At 38.0% G+C, this 15,808-nt stretch overlaps 1 protein-coding gene across 1 annotated transcript in view; it reads right to left on the reverse strand.

Moving 5' to 3' along the window:
- Positions 1-14,683, reverse strand: part of LEPROTL1 (leptin receptor overlapping transcript like 1) — a 24,429-nt gene extending 9,746 nt beyond the window's left edge. The window contains exon 1 of the mRNA XM_074275368.1: positions 14,528-14,683. Coding sequence (XP_074131469.1) covers positions 14,528-14,543 — 16 coding nt within the window. The 5' untranslated portion in view covers positions 14,544-14,683. The remainder of the gene's footprint in view (positions 1-14,527) is intronic.
- Positions 14,684-15,808: the final 1,125 nt, after the last annotated feature.

Below are 15,808 nucleotides of genomic sequence, written 5' to 3' on the forward strand. Positions count from 1 at the left end.
AAAAACTGTAGACCTGTTCCTATCACAGAACTCTGGTCCTATTCTCCCACCAAATAACCTCCCACCTCCCTGTGATTTGAAACAATCACTTAAGAACTTTTCCCAGAGGACTGGAGAACACTCATTTTGTCCTGCATTCATAGTCTTGTCCTGGGAAGCCATTCAGGCTCTAAAAATGATTGTACTGTAATCTACCTTCTTCTCTCCCTTCTCACTTATGATTTGTATATAAAATCTCTACCTTCCTGCAATAAAAATCTCTTGCTCAGGAGAACTTCCATTTTGCACATTGTATTCTTCATTCTGAAATAATTAAACTGCTACTTGATCTCTAAAACCTGTCTCTATACCTGCTTTGTGTGGCCCTGGCTATTCACAGCTTACAGACTACAATAATAAAATTCAGTACCAAAACCTAATTAAATACTAAGGTATTACCTCACAGATTGGCTCATGTGGAAGAAAAGGAAAATGATAAATGTGGAGGGGATGTGGGAAAATTGGGATACTCATGTATTGTTGGTGGAACTGTGAACTGATCCAATCATTCTGGAGAGCAACTGAACTGTGCCCAAGTGGATAGAAAACCGTGCATAATCTTTAACCCAGCAATACTACAAGGTCTGTACCTCAAAGAAAAAGGAAAAGAACAATGTACAAAAAAAATTGCAGTTTTTTTCCTAAAATCAGATTACTGCTTTTCTCATCAACTGGGAAATGGCTGAAGAAGTTAGGGTATATGATTGTGATAGAATACTATTGTGCTATGAAAAATGATGAAGAGGATGCTTTCAGGAAAAGCTGGAAAGATTAACATGAACTTTAATGTTCTAGGGTTTTTTGGGGGGAGGGGAAGGAGGAAAATGGCTGTGTTTTCTTTCCTAATGTGACTAATATCGAAATGTTTTGTGTGAGTATACATGTATAACCTATATCAAATTATTTCCTTTCTCAATGTAGGGGAGGGGTAGGAAAGAATCTGGAACTCAAAATTAAAAAAAAAAAAAGCAAATATTAATTTTGTTTACATGCTAATTGGGAAAAAATAAAATATTTGAAAAAACACAACTCCCTGATATATATTTTTTCATTATTACTATAGCATTACCTTGAGCTTATATAGCTCATCTTATCTACCAAGAACAAAAGGTTGCATAATACTAATGGTCATATTACCTTCATAACATTCCCAAAGGGCAGCCAATGAAAAACAACAAACAGGTTAAAATATTTATCCAAAAAGTCAGGAATCAAATTAGTGTTCCAGGTGAGACAAACCAAAAAATACAACCTAGTTTTTCTAATTCTAATCAGTGATTCCTCCATAGGTTGATAAACCTACAATAATCTTTAAAAGATTTCCTGGTTATTTAATAATTAACAATTATCTTATCTGATCAACGAATCCATCTATCTGACTAAAGGGTTGATGTAGTTTAATAAGTCTCTTATCAGGAACATAATACTGTATCACATTCTCTTTCCCAAGAAAGCAATGCCACAGAGTCCCTACTCTTTTTATTTTAAAAAAATTTTTTTAACTTTTTATCATGTGAGGTCTGGACATACAAGATGAGTTTAATTATGATTTAATTCATGTTTAATTACAACAAAAATCACTAAAATCCAATATCCAATCATATTAAGAAATATTAAAACAAAACAAAACTATGCATACAAAATGTGCACTTGATCCTAATTTACAAAGAATCAAAGTGAGAAAGTCCCAATTCCCAGGATTCAATCTGAATCTAATTTTTTATATTTTTAAAAATTTAACTATATATATCTTTTATTCTGTCATTTATATGTCATTAATTCTGTCCAGAAGTGGGTAGCACATTCCTTTGTTCTCTGTGATGATTAATCACTGTGTTAATCAGAAGGAAAAAAATTGGCTGTACAATGTTGTTTTTGTATAAATTATTCTGTTCTGCTCACTTCACTATGCATTAGTTGATACAAGTGTGCCCAGGTTTCTTTGACAACCTTTCTATAATTTCTTATAATGAAATAATATTCCATTCTATTTAGGTGGCATAATTTAGTCAATCATTTCACAACTGATGGGCATACTCTCAGTTCCTAGGTCTTTACCATTTCAAAGGGATGCTACAAATATTTTTGTACTTTCCTGTACTTTTCTTTTTCCCTGCACTCTCTTTATCTGGGTCAAAGGATATCTGGACTGGTTTCTTTGAATACATTTCAAATTATTTCTCATATCCATATATCTTTTACAAACACTGCAGCAGTATGCCTCTCTCTCCATAGTACTTACAAAAATTGTTATTTTCCTTTTTTAGGGCATCTTTGACAGTCAGATAGATGTGAAGTCTCCAAATTACTTTAATGTGCATTTCCTTAATTATTTATGATTTGGAGGATTTTTTTCCATTTGGTTATAAACAACTTGGATTTCTTTCTTTGAAAACTGCCTGTTTGGGGGCAGCTAGGTGGTGCAGTGGGTAGAGCACCAGCCCTGAATTCAGGAGGACCTGAATTCAAATCTGGTCTCAGACACGTAACACTTCTTAGCTGTGTGACCCTGGGCAAGTCACTTAACCCCACCCTCAGGGGGAAAAAAAAAAAGACATTGAAAACTGCCTGTTTATATCCTTTGACCAGTTGTCTATTAGGTAGTGTCTCTTTTTAAATTTTGTACCAGTTCTTTGTATAAAGGAAATGAAATCTTTATTAGCAAAATTTACTGCAAAGATTTCCCCTCCCTAGCAATTTTTCTAACTAACTATACTTCATTTGGGCAAAAACTTTTTGATTTTTTGTAATCAACATTTTCCATTTCATTCTCTTTGATCACCTTATTTATGAATTCTTCCCCTGTCCAAATCTGGAAAAAAAAATCTCCCCTATTATTTCTTGTTCACAATATAACCTTTTGTATCTAAGTTATAATATAAAGCAGGTAAACAGTGGTGCTGCAATGAATAGAGTACTGGGATAGGAAAACCTGAATAGTTAACTCCCCAGGCTTTTTGGGCTGTGTGACCTTGAACAAATCTATTTGCCTCAATTTCATTATCTATAAAATTAAAATAGCACTTACTTTCTAGGAATATTACGTAGATAATGAGATATTTACAAAGCACTTTGCATATGTTAAAGTGTTTTATAAAGGCTAACTATTGTTATTATTATTATAGTATCCATAAGGAGCTTGCTTTGCTATGTGTTATATAAGTGACAGATATAAATCTAATTTTTGCTAGACTACTTTCTACCTTTCTCAGCAGTCTTTGTTGAATGAGTTCTTACCCTAGGAATTGGGATTTCTGGGTTTCAAACAATTTTTCTGTTTATTTCTTTTTGTTATATATCTAATCTATTCTATTATTTGTTTTTATCAATACCAAGTATTTCTGATAATTGATGCTTTGTATTACAGTTTGTAATATGATACTATTAAACTAATTCTTTGCACTAAAAAAAAAAAAAAAAAAACCAACAAAAAAAACCCCAAACCCTTGAGATGTCTGGCCTTTCTGTTCCCCTAAATGAAGGGTCAACCATTATTTTTTTTCTGGTTCTAAATAATCTTTTGGTAGTTTCATTGGTATGACAATAATTTAGGTGTGGTTTAAAAAATTGTATTGGCTTCATCTACTTATAAGAAATTAATATTTCTCATTTCCACAAAATGTTTTGTAATATTTTATATTGTTTCTAAGTCTGTTTTAATAAATAGAAAATTAATATTTTCCTAAAAGGAAAGGCCTACTTTTATTTTCATAAAGGATGATTTGTGGTGTTTACATAGCTTCTGTGTATGTCTTGGTAAGTAAAAATTCCCTAGTATTTGATATATTTTATAAGTTAGAATTTCTTTGTCTTTTTGTTATCATACAGAAATGATGTGGAGTTATTTTATTATCCTATAACTTTGAAATTATTTAACTAATTTTGAATCTTCTTTGCAGCATGTTGACTGAGCAAGTGCTTCCAAACCTCTAGTGGAAGGGAAAAGACCTGCTAAAGCAGCATTCATTCCAATTATGGAGCTTAGGTTTTTGTCAAGTCTAAAATTTCTCTTTTAACTTCTTCCTATGGTCCTCAGTTGTGTCCTCTGGACCCGAGGATCATGCAGTAATCATGTTGATAAGAAAATATTTTAAAAATTGTTTAACGCATGGTAGATGTTTAATAAATGCTTATTCCATCTTCTCTCCTGCTTACCTGATTCTGCATCAGCCCATCTTCATAGGTTTCTCCACAATTGACTTTTTTGTGTCATTTACTACAATATTAGAGCATTCCAAATTATATTCCAATGACACAATTTGCTTCACCCTTCCTGACCTTACAGGCACCCCTTTAGTTTCTAGTTCTCTGTCACTACAAAAATAACTATTAGAGATATCTTTGTACCTGGATCCTTCTCCCCTTTCTTTGCCCTCTTTGAGCTACAGAACTAATAGCAGTATCTCTGTATCAAAGGAGATATGCAGAGTTGTGACATTTGGGGCATTGTTCCAAGTAGTTTTCTAGAGCAGCTGGCCCAATTCCCAGTTCCACCAACAGTGCAGTCTGTCCTCCCACTGTCTTTCTAACAACTGTCATCTTGCTTTTTTGTCACTTTGCCAATCAAGTGGATATGAGATGTTACTTTAGAATTGCCTTAATTTGTAGTTACTAGGACTTCTCTGAAAAAAAGCCTGTTTATATAGTTTGACCATTTCTTTACTGGGGAATGGCTCTTGTTCTTATAAGTTTGAATCTATTCCTTCCATATATTCTCTTCTGAAGACTCAACCTTTCCATTTCCTCCACTTATTCTTGGAGACAATGCCTCCTTTTTTTTTTCTGAGGCAATTGGGTTAAATGACTTGCTCAGGGTCATACAGCTAGTAAGTGTTAAGAGTCTGAGACCAAATTTGAACTCAGGTTCTCCTGACTTCAGGGCTGGTGCTCTATCTACTGCACCACCTAACTGCCTATTGGAGAGAATACTCTTAAGGATTCTCTCCACCTCAACTCACTGCTGGTCACCTTCCAGTTCGTCAATGTTCTTAAAATGTAACAGCGGAACCAAACATAATTCTCCAGAAGTGGTGTTCGAGGAGAGACCTTGCTTGTTTTGGATGTTAGGCCTGTATTCATATAGCCCCAAATCATTAGCCTTCCACATAACACTGTTAACTCAAAGCTGTTTCAAGTTTCCTCAATCCCTCAAATCACTTTCACAGGAAATTTGTCTAGCCATGCTTCCTCTTTTTCATACCTATACAAGTTTGATTTCTGAATCCAATTCAATGTACTTAAGGCAAATTTCACAGCATAAGCTATATTTTAAAAAAATAAATTTATCACTATTACTCAATTTGAATTTTAGCATAATTTAAGACCCAACGAATCCAGTTATTCTTATTTCTTAGGAATTACTTAGGACAAAGATGTGTCCTGTACTATTCATCTCTTAAATGTAAACCAAATGATTAAGGTGAAAAATGTGAATAGTTAAACAATCTTCATAATAGCTGCATTTCCCCAATCATTATATTCACTAATGAAAAAGGTTTTGAAAAAAAATTGCTTTGAGTGCCTGATTCCATCCATCTGGATATTCTCTCCACTCATGTCTTCTTTTTATATCATCTGGATACCATCCCTAGGGAATCTGAATGTGGACGTGGCCTGTCATGTCTTAAAAAAATCATCAGCAGGATGATTTCAGAGAGGCCTAGAGAGACTTCCCTGAATTGATGCTACGTGAAATGAACAGAACCAGGAGATCCATTATCCATGGCAACAAGATTATACGATGATCATTTCTGATAGACGCAGCTCTCTTCAACAATGAGATGATTAAAACCAATTCCGATTGTTCAGTAATGAAGAGAATCAGCTACACCCAGAGAGAGAACTATGGGAAATGAGCGTGGACCACAACATAGCATTTCCAATACTTTTGTTATTGTTTGCTTACATTTTTGTTTTTCTTCTCAGGTTTTTTTCCTTTCTTTCTAGATCCGATATTCTTGTGCAACAAGATAACTGTGTAACTAGGTATACATATATTGGATTTAACACATACTTTAAAAAAGTTAACATGTATTGGACTACCTGCCATCTAGGGGAGGGAGTAGGAGGAAGGAAGGGAAAAGTTGGAACAGAAAGTTTTGCAAGGCTCAGTTGAAAAATTGCCCAATGCATATGTTTTATAAATACAAAGCTATAATCTTCTATTAAAAAAAAAAACCAAGTCTACAAGTATTTATTAGGCACCTACTTACTATATGCTAAGCTAATCTCAATAACAAAAAGCATCAAATGATGATCATGAGCCTTCCTATGGGTTAGGCTGCTTTGTCATATGCCAGTCTGCTGAGCTTGGCAAAGCCTGCCAGAATTTGCATACCACTAGTTTGCCTTTGAGAACCCAAGGTCATATTCATCACACAGTGTGGGATTACTTAAATTAGAATTTTAGAGGAAGAGGAAATATTAATGTCTCCAATTTTACAAAGAGATGAAGAGAGGAATGAATAGATCTATCTACTGCTGAACCAATAAATACAAATTCTACTCCACAGTGCATTTCCATGTAACTTTACATTTACTCAACCCATGGGTTGTAAAATTATTGTTTCTGTGAAATGAAGAAAGTGGACTAAATGGTCTCCAAATTCCCCTCCAGCACTAACATTCCTTTTATATTTTGGAGTAGAACATATTTCTGAGGTTTTGATCTCTTAATGATATCTCCTACACATCTTCATTTTCAAATGTGCCTCTCATCCCCAAACTATACAGTAATCCATTCCTTGTAACAAAATCTAAAAAGAGAAGAAATAAAATTGGCAATATATCAACAGATTCTACTAATATAAGTAGATGATGTTTTACAACTACACCTTTCTAATGGAAGAAAAACACACTCTCATTTCCTTTCTGGACACAAGTTTCATTATTTCATTATTATAAGTTGAGTTTATTTTCATCCTCCTTCCCCCTTTATAACTTTATTATCATCATTTAGATTATTTTCCCAGTTATTTGTTTTACTATGTCTTAGTCTGCACAACTTTCTATATTTCTGTTAAGTCTTTCTACTTATTATTTTCTTACAGCATAATAAAATTTCATTATTTTTTGATCAGACATGTTCCAGTCAACTGGCATTCACCTGGTTTCTTCATTCTAAGTGTCACAAGTACCAATTAAGCAGAGTATTTTTCATCTAGTACAAAATTACACTGCTATATCCAACTTGTTTTTCTCTTCAGGTACATAACAAATTCAAAGCTGTCCTGCTAATTTCTGAGCTACTCTTTCCAGATTCCTGCTCTAAATATTTTGTGTATGCATGGAATCTAGCTTTCTTTCCTTGACCTACCTGGGGTATATATGTCTAGCAGAATCATTCCTGGATTGAGGGGTATGAAGAACAGGCTTTTTTAAAATTAAATTTTATTTTTAAAAATTATAAAGTATGTTTTTTCCCCCTCCTATCTTTCTATCTCCAGTAAAAATTCGAAAAGAAAAACAAAACCCACCTCACAAGTTCTTATAGGCAAAAAAATAAAAAAATAAAAAATAAAAATCCCATGTTTGGTTATGTCCAGAAATGTGTCTCAATCTGCATAGGTATCACTTCTCTGTGAGGATAGCATTCCTATCATTTCTCTTCACTGAAGTCCATTATTCTTTTCTTTTCTTTTTTTAAGGAGGCAACTGGGGCTAAGTGACTTGCCCAGGGTCACACAGCCAGGAAGTGTTAAGTGTCTGAGATCACATTTGAATTCAGGTCCTCCAGACTTCAGGGCTGGTACTTTTTATCCACTGAGCTACCTAGCTGCCCCAAAAGTCCATTATTCTAAGAAGGAAATTTAACTAAGGATTAAAAAAATAGTGTTGCACATAATCTATATACGCATGATAAGTTAACCTTTTTAATATTCAATTCAATAGGCATTTGCTTACTACATATCAGGCACTGTGCTAGGCAACTAGGGCAAAGCTGTCCCTGTCCTTAAGGAAAGGTTTACAAAATATTCTCAGACAACTACTAGGTCAAGCAGGTAGTACAAGTTATTTGTTTCTCCATGCAATTAGGGAGGAAACTAAGGCTTGGTGGGGTCAAGTGACCTACTAAATTATAGAGCTCAGACGTGAAGCTAGGTTCCTGTCTCCATATTACATACTTTCCCCTAAACCACAGATGCTTTAGTCTCTAGAGAATCACTTTTAATGGTTTAAACTCTTAGTTCCTCTCAAGAGTCCTTGAACTGTCTTATACAGAATATGCAGCATAGGAATGACTTAGCACAGAAGTGAGCTGACCACTAAGTTTTTCAAACCCAGTTCCCAATCTATTTACTCTCTTTTCTCTTTACACACAATGGTGAAAATTAACAATGTTTCTAATTGGCCTAACTCAGCCACAACTCCTAGTAGCTGGAGAAGGGTGACCACCATAACCTAGAAGATTTCTGTTGGGGGAGCAAGAGGCCAGGTAGGTGGAGAATTTGGGCTTCATAGTGAAGTAAGGTTTATTATAGAGCAAAATCACCTTGAAATGATGGGAGAGGAAAGGTTGAATAACATCTCAATTTCATTTCCATAATTAGCCTGCATTGAACAATAAACACACACTTGTAGAATAAGTTGCACTCTTATAGACACTTGGTATTCAGGTGGGAGCAGCATGAAAGATGACTTTTCCCTTCCACCTATAACTGGCAGCTGGAGTAGAATATAGGGGGAGCCAGAGCTGGCTATGAAATCTTTTCATTTCTAGTTTTTATACATCTCTGGGTCCTATGGAGTACAGAATTTTTGTGAAACTCTTGTGGCTCATAGTATTCAATGTAAATGTGTTTCTAGAGAAACAGAAGTCAATGTGCCACACAACCTTCAATAGATAGATCTATGACTTCATGGGTATGGCATTCTTTTCACTGATGCTTCACAGGGACCCATCTCCACTTCTCCACTCAGGACCATTCTTGTCCACAGGTTCCTCTAGCACTGCCACAGGTGAGTCAACATTCCTTTCTTTTGTCATCGAACTCAAGGGACATTCACTGGTTGTCTCTTGCTCTGGTCACAAGTCCATCTGCCTTAACCGTAAAATGAAGAAACTGGACTACATGATGATTGATGTGTCTTCCAGCTCTGACATTTTACAAGTCTATGACCTCTTAACAAATTACATTTAGGGAGTATTGTAAGGTGTACAAAATTATTTTCCTCTCAGCAGCTTTGTGAGGTGGCATTGCAATGAAAGTGGGATGGAGGGAAACAGACTCAGAGCCCACTGACTTACCCTACCTCACATAAAGGCCTCCATCTCAAGAGCTAGGACTTGAAAGTATGTCTCCTACTCTTTCTTTTTGTAATTGAAGTCTTTCAAGTTACACACTATTGAGAACACAAGGTTAACAACTCATTTAACCAAGAAATAGACTATCAATGTCCAAGAGCATTAAAAACCTGAAGGGAAAGCACACTAGTTATAAAATCAAAACACCTTTAACAAAGGGGTCCCCAGAATTCTCATCTGGCCTCAACCTAGGAAGTTCAAAAGGAGGTCTGTTGAATTGCACTAAAATTTAGCTCTTCAAACCACAGCATATCATGCCTCAGGAAATGCAGAAAAGGGCAGCTGGTAAAAGCAGACTGGTGATAACAGCACTGGTAACCTTGGCTTCTCTTGAGGCTAGATTGGTGCTGTCTAGGCCACCCCTTCTGGATACTTTTCTCCTGGGTTTCATGGCTCTGTTCTGGGAGTGGCTTTTGGTTTTGCTGACAATTGGGGTTAAGTGACTTGCCCAGGGTCACACAGCTAGGAAGTGTTAAGTGTCTGATGCCAGATTTAAACTGAGGTCCTCCTGATTCCAGGGCTGGGTGGCTCTATCCACTGTGCTATCCAGCTGCCCCAAGAATGGCTCTCTTCCAGCTTTTACAATGACCTACACACAAGCCTTGTTCCCTATCGGCAGCTATAATCCAGAGCTGTCCTGGATCCCTTCCTGCTTTTTCTCTTTTTGCACTCTCCTGTGATCTCATCTGTTCCCATGGATTCACAGAATCAAAGAACTTGAGTGATGGAAGGACAACAGGGTCATTACAGATCAGTCTCTACATGAAAGGAATTGGCACTACCATATTCTAGAGCAGTGGTCCTCAAATTTTTTAAACCAGGGGCCAGTTCACTGTCCCTCAGACTATTGGAGGGCCCAACTATAGTAAAAACAAAAACTCACACTCTGTGTCCGCCCCTCAGCCCATTTGCCATAACCTGGCGGGCCGCATAAACGTCCTCAGTGGCCACTGGCCCACGGGCAATAGTTTGAGAAACCCTGTTCTAGAGGTCTCCAAGAAGGGGGAGCCCATCATCCTCAGAAGCAGTTTATTCCCTCTCTGGGACAGTTCTAATTAGCAACAAGGTTTCCTTGATATCAAGCCTAAATTTGTAATCTGTTGTTCCCCTCCAACAACCCTTATCTCTCCTCCACATGACATATGTCCTTCAGACATATGAACATAGATATCAGAACCCCTTTGGTTGCTTCCTAAGGTAGGTGGTGCCTGAAACAAAGCACTGGGTCTGGAGTTAGGAAGATCTGAGTTAAAATGTGGTCTCAGAGACTTACTAGCTATGTGACCTGGCAAGTCACGTAGCATCTGTCTATCTCAGTTTCTTCAAGTGTAAAATGCAAATAATAATAGCACTCATCTTGCAGGGGTGTTGTGAAGATTAAATGAAATTAACTCCAAACCACTTAACACAGTGCTTGCCTCTTGTGAAATCCTGTGAAAATAGGAAATGAAGTTAGTCTTAAACAACCTGTTCTTGAAGCCAGGTTGATTTTCTGTGATTACTATTTCCATTTCTAGAAGTTCCCTACCAATCTCTTTAATGATCTGCTTTAGAATTCTCTGAAATTGAAATCAAGCTCACTGTTCCATACTTTGCAGACTCTATTTCCTTTTTTGTGGAAAATCACATTTGCCCTTCTCCAATCTTATGGCACCTCTCCTGTTTTCTATATAACCATTATTCAGAAGACTCCAAAATGAACCAGCCCTCTTCTCTCTTAAGTGCTAGTCCTCAATCTCCCATCTATCCTTGTCATTATTCTAATCAGATTCTAATTACAACCACCATATACCCTTAGCAACTGTCTCCAGGGCTATTTATTATAGAAGTTATGCTCCTTTCTCTCCAATTCCTCCTGCCCATGGCTGCTGATGGATAATCCTAAAGCACTGATCTCACCATGTCACTGCTTTGCTAAAGAAGCTTCAGTGACTCCCTAGAATAGAAAAGAATTCTTTAGAATAAAATACCAGCTGCTTTATGAGTTAAAAGTTCTTCACAATCTGGTTCCTGACTATCTTTCTAGGCTATTAGAAAGTTACCTATAACTCATTGTGCTCCTGTCCATCTAGGTCACTTGATCTTCTCCATACAATCTACTGTGCAGCCAAATTCTGTTTATTTCTAAGTTACACAATTTTGAAAATAAGTACAACTACATTCTTCTCATGTTACTTTAAAAAAGTAAAAAATAAAATCTAAAAAGCTTAGACATCATATCAAAGATCATAAGTGTGAAACTGAGGGTGTGTCAGTATTATAAAATATAATAAAAGCTACCTCCATTACTTTGCAGGCTTCCTCCCATCTGCATTATTCTCCCTCTTCCCCTTTCCCTTTTTTGAATCTCTCTTGCTCCCTTCCAGACTAAGCTCAAAGAGCACTTTCTTCAGACCTTTCCTGATTCACTCAGTGACTCTTCCCTTTACCTGATATCCCTGTTCCCCATTTCAGCATTCCCTGTCTATTCTACAGGTTGTCTATTTTCTCCACTGGCGGGATGTTGTAGGACTCCTCAGAAGCTTATGGAGAGCAAAGGCTGACTCATGTTTGAACTTGTATTGGCAGCATACAGCAGTGCCCCGTACCAAAGTAGGACCTTAATGATTATGACTAAGATATGAAAACTGGCCAGGAGAAAACTAGACAAAGTGGACACCAAACTCAAAAAGTGAGGCAATCTGGAGCCAATTTACCATAGGGACACAGACATTCACAAATAACTTTAATTTTCCTTATCACCTTGTTCAATTGAACAGACTTCATTTCATAGACCCGAGGGCCACAATTTTGGGTAGATCTTTTTGTTCTTTTTTGGACAATGAAATGTTTGCTGATGAGTCAAATTCAAAACAAGGGCAAAAGGATATCAAGGATACCAATTCAAATCTCTTTTTTTCTCATTTTTTTTGAAGCAATTGTAGTTAAGTGACTTGTTCAGGGTCACACAGCAAGTATTAAATGTCTGGGGCTATATTTTAACTCAGTTACTCACGCCTCCAGGCCCAGTGCTCTATTTATTGCACCATTTATATCTACCTTTTTAAAAACTCATGAGTAATAATGTATTTTATACAGTACAATAATTAATAATGATGGCTTTCAGTAAGGACAGGGATAAATTCTGCTTCTGTTTAAGAAGTCAGAGAAGCATGTTATCTATTAAACAATAGGCCCCTTGAAAAATCTTAGCAATTTCAAGTGTAAATTGGAATAAAATCACTTATCTAAACACAAGATTTTACCTTCATTAGATAAATAAAATTCTTATAAAAATATCAATAAAAAGTTTTTCAAAATTGTAGTTTATCTCAAGGTTGGCAAAACAAGTCATGAATTTGATAACTTGGCTGACTCTGAAGTAACATTTCTATGTAAACTGTTTCCTTGTTATAATAACATAGTAATAATACATTATCACAATCCAGTGGTGAGCAAATGTAAATGTGACTGGTCAACTTCCAAAACTTCTATCTAGGCTAGGGTTGGAACAGAAAAAATATACAATATCTAGAGATGAAGTGCTAATTATATGAATTTGGTATTTTTTTTAAACTTATCAAAATCGAAAATCAGACTTGGCACAAAAGTCGATGCCTGCTCTGTTAGCTCTTTTGATACAACCCTCTGAGGTAGGTGCTATTATTAACCCCATTCTACATATGAGGAAAGTGAGTCTGGGAGAAGTTCCCTCACTGGCCCTAAGTAGAATCAACAATGGCTGTTTAATTCGGATAACAGAAAGTGGATTTTGGAGCATTGTTGCTTAAATTACATTCTTTTCTTTGTAAATAACTGCTTGTGATTAAAGACACTAAAGCACATTTTAAACGCATCAAAAAACAAAACAAAACCATAACTTAAAAGCTCCTCACTTCCTGTGGGCTCAATCTTTCTCCAAAACATCAGATCTACAAAGGAACTAAGTCTTCCAAAAGTATCTTAACACTACTAGTATAGTCTTTAAAGTGTGGGTGGCTTTTTGTTACTTAACCACAGAAGGGAAGAATAAAATAACTTTGTAAGTACACTTCCTCTCTAAAGGCTGGATACTTCAATTTCCCTCCAGGGATAGGAGAACTCGTTCCCTAATTATCACTACAAGATTCTGGAACCCAGAACACGTAAAACAGGATCGGGACCCAAAAATCAGTGGCTTCTGCCTGCAGGGAAGGAGCTGAGTCATTAACCATGAAACCCAACGCAGTCCCCCGGGAGGCCAAGCTCGGCCCCGAGGGTGGAGCCCAGAGAGAAGTCGAGGGAGGCAGATTGGTATGCAACAATAACCCAGCGCAGTTTGAATTCAATAACAATGTAGCGAAGATAAAGAGTCGGGTAAAGGGATGTCCCAGAGTGGGATGTGCTCCCCCCTTCTGGTCCGGGCTGCTCCACAAAAGGAACAGTGTTTCCGCGGGGGAGTGTGAGAATTATCCCGACTCCGAGATGCCCCATCCCCAACCCTCCGCTTAGGAAGTTGCTTAGGGAGTTCCAGGGGAAGGGGATCAAAGACCAGCTCTGCCCTCATTGGGGTGGGGATCGGAAGCGAGCAGGCAGGACCGCAGGAGCATCTAGTCTCCGTTCAGGAGTCACTTTAAATAGAGGTTTTATTGAAACCTCTATTTCCCTTAAGTTTCTGAAAGTTCTGGCTACGGAATAGACGCAAGGGATGCTGAAATGAGGGGAAGGGAAAGGGGACAAGCATTTATTAAGCATTTGCTGTGTGCCAGGCACTTTACAAAAATTGTCTCGTTTAGGGAAGACAAATAAGCCAAGGAGAGAGAAATGAAAGGGAAGTGAACAAACATTTATTAGTCACCTACTGTTACCAGGCACCGCGCTTAAGAGCTTTCCAAAAGATACCCTTTATGGAAGAGAGAAATGAAGGGAAGCAGCGACATTAGGCTGGGGGGGGAAGGGAGAACACGATGTGAAGGAAGATAGCGACACGAAGCGGGGGGAGGGCGCGACATGATGCTGGGGGCAGCGACATCAGGTGGGGAGAGCGACCTGAAGCTGGGGGGGCGGACATGAGGGGGCAGCGACGTGAGGCGGGGGAGGGGGAGAAGTAGAGATGAGGCGGGGCTGGAGGAGGCCAAAGCTCTGGTCCCTCCTGCCCGCTTTGTCGCCGCAAGCCCGCAGCCCCTCCGCCGCCCGCCCGGCAGAGCCGCTCGCCGGCCCCCTCACCTTTGATGCCGGCCATGGCGGCGCCGACGCCCCGAGAGCCTCCACGCAGTCGCCACACAACCAGACAGACAACAACCGGAAGTGCCCAACACAGCACTTCCGCCGGTCGGGTGGGAGAGAGCGGTGGGACGCGATGACGTCAGAACACCGTGCTCCGCCTCGAGCTCGCCCTCTCCTCCCTGCTTTAACATTGTGATTGGACAGCCAATATAGGGTCCCGCCTCTGGACCCTCCCTTCACTCCTCCCTGTCTCTGGCTCTGCACCTGTTATTAAAGGGGCCGCGGAAAAGCTAGTTCCTTCTCGCACTCTCACGCCAAGTCCGGAATCCGGGAGGCTCGTCCTGCCCTCCAGGGTTTATGCGTGGGCGGTCAGTTTGTCCGCCTGGAGCAGCACTACTCACTGGGCTCCTTCACATCCCTCCATTCCCACGTCCGTCCTTTCCTTCCCCCATGCCCCGGGAAAGTCCAGCTTTTGTAGTAGGAAGACTTGGGTTGCAAGTGCCCCCTTGATACTTAATGTCTGCATGACTCCTAGTGGTCACTTCCCTTCTCTGGCCCTCATTTTCTTCATCGAGACAGGATAGAGTGCTGGACTTGACGTTAGAAGACTTCAGTTCCAAGCCAGCCTCAGACACTGGCTAGATGAATGACCCAGGACAGGACAAATCTTTTAATTGCTCTGTGCCTCAATTTCCTCATCTGTAAAATGGTATGATAAATGTCACCTGCCTCCTGGAATTGCGCAGATCTTGTGAGATAACATCTTATGCAACATATTTTGCTTTGCAAAACGTTAAAATACCATGCACATGCTAGTTTTTATTTAAAATGAATATATATATATATATATATATATATATATATATATATATATATATATATATATATATATATATATATGTACACTCAAATTTCAAAGTCCTTTTCAATTGTTTTAATGCTTTTTAAAACCTGATGTGCATAACCTTTTTTTGTGTGTAATAGTTCCCTTTAGTCTGATAATGCCTATACACCCCTCCTCAGAATCATGTTTTTTTAATTTTTAAAAATTGTTTTTATTTTTTATTTTTTAAAATTAATTTTATAAATATAACATTTTTTGACAGTACATATGCATAGGTAATTTTTTTTTTACATTATCCCTTGCACTCCCTTCTGTTCCGAATTTTCCCCTCCTCCCCTCCACCCCCTCCCCTAGACGGCAGGCAATCCCATACATATTAAATATGTTATAGTATATCCTAGATACAATATATGTGTGCAGAACCGATTTTTGTTGTT

This window comes from Sminthopsis crassicaudata, chromosome 6 (genome assembly GCF_048593235.1).
Source record: "Sminthopsis crassicaudata isolate SCR6 chromosome 6, ASM4859323v1, whole genome shotgun sequence".
Classification (NCBI taxonomy): Eukaryota; Metazoa; Chordata; class Mammalia; order Dasyuromorphia; family Dasyuridae; genus Sminthopsis; species Sminthopsis crassicaudata.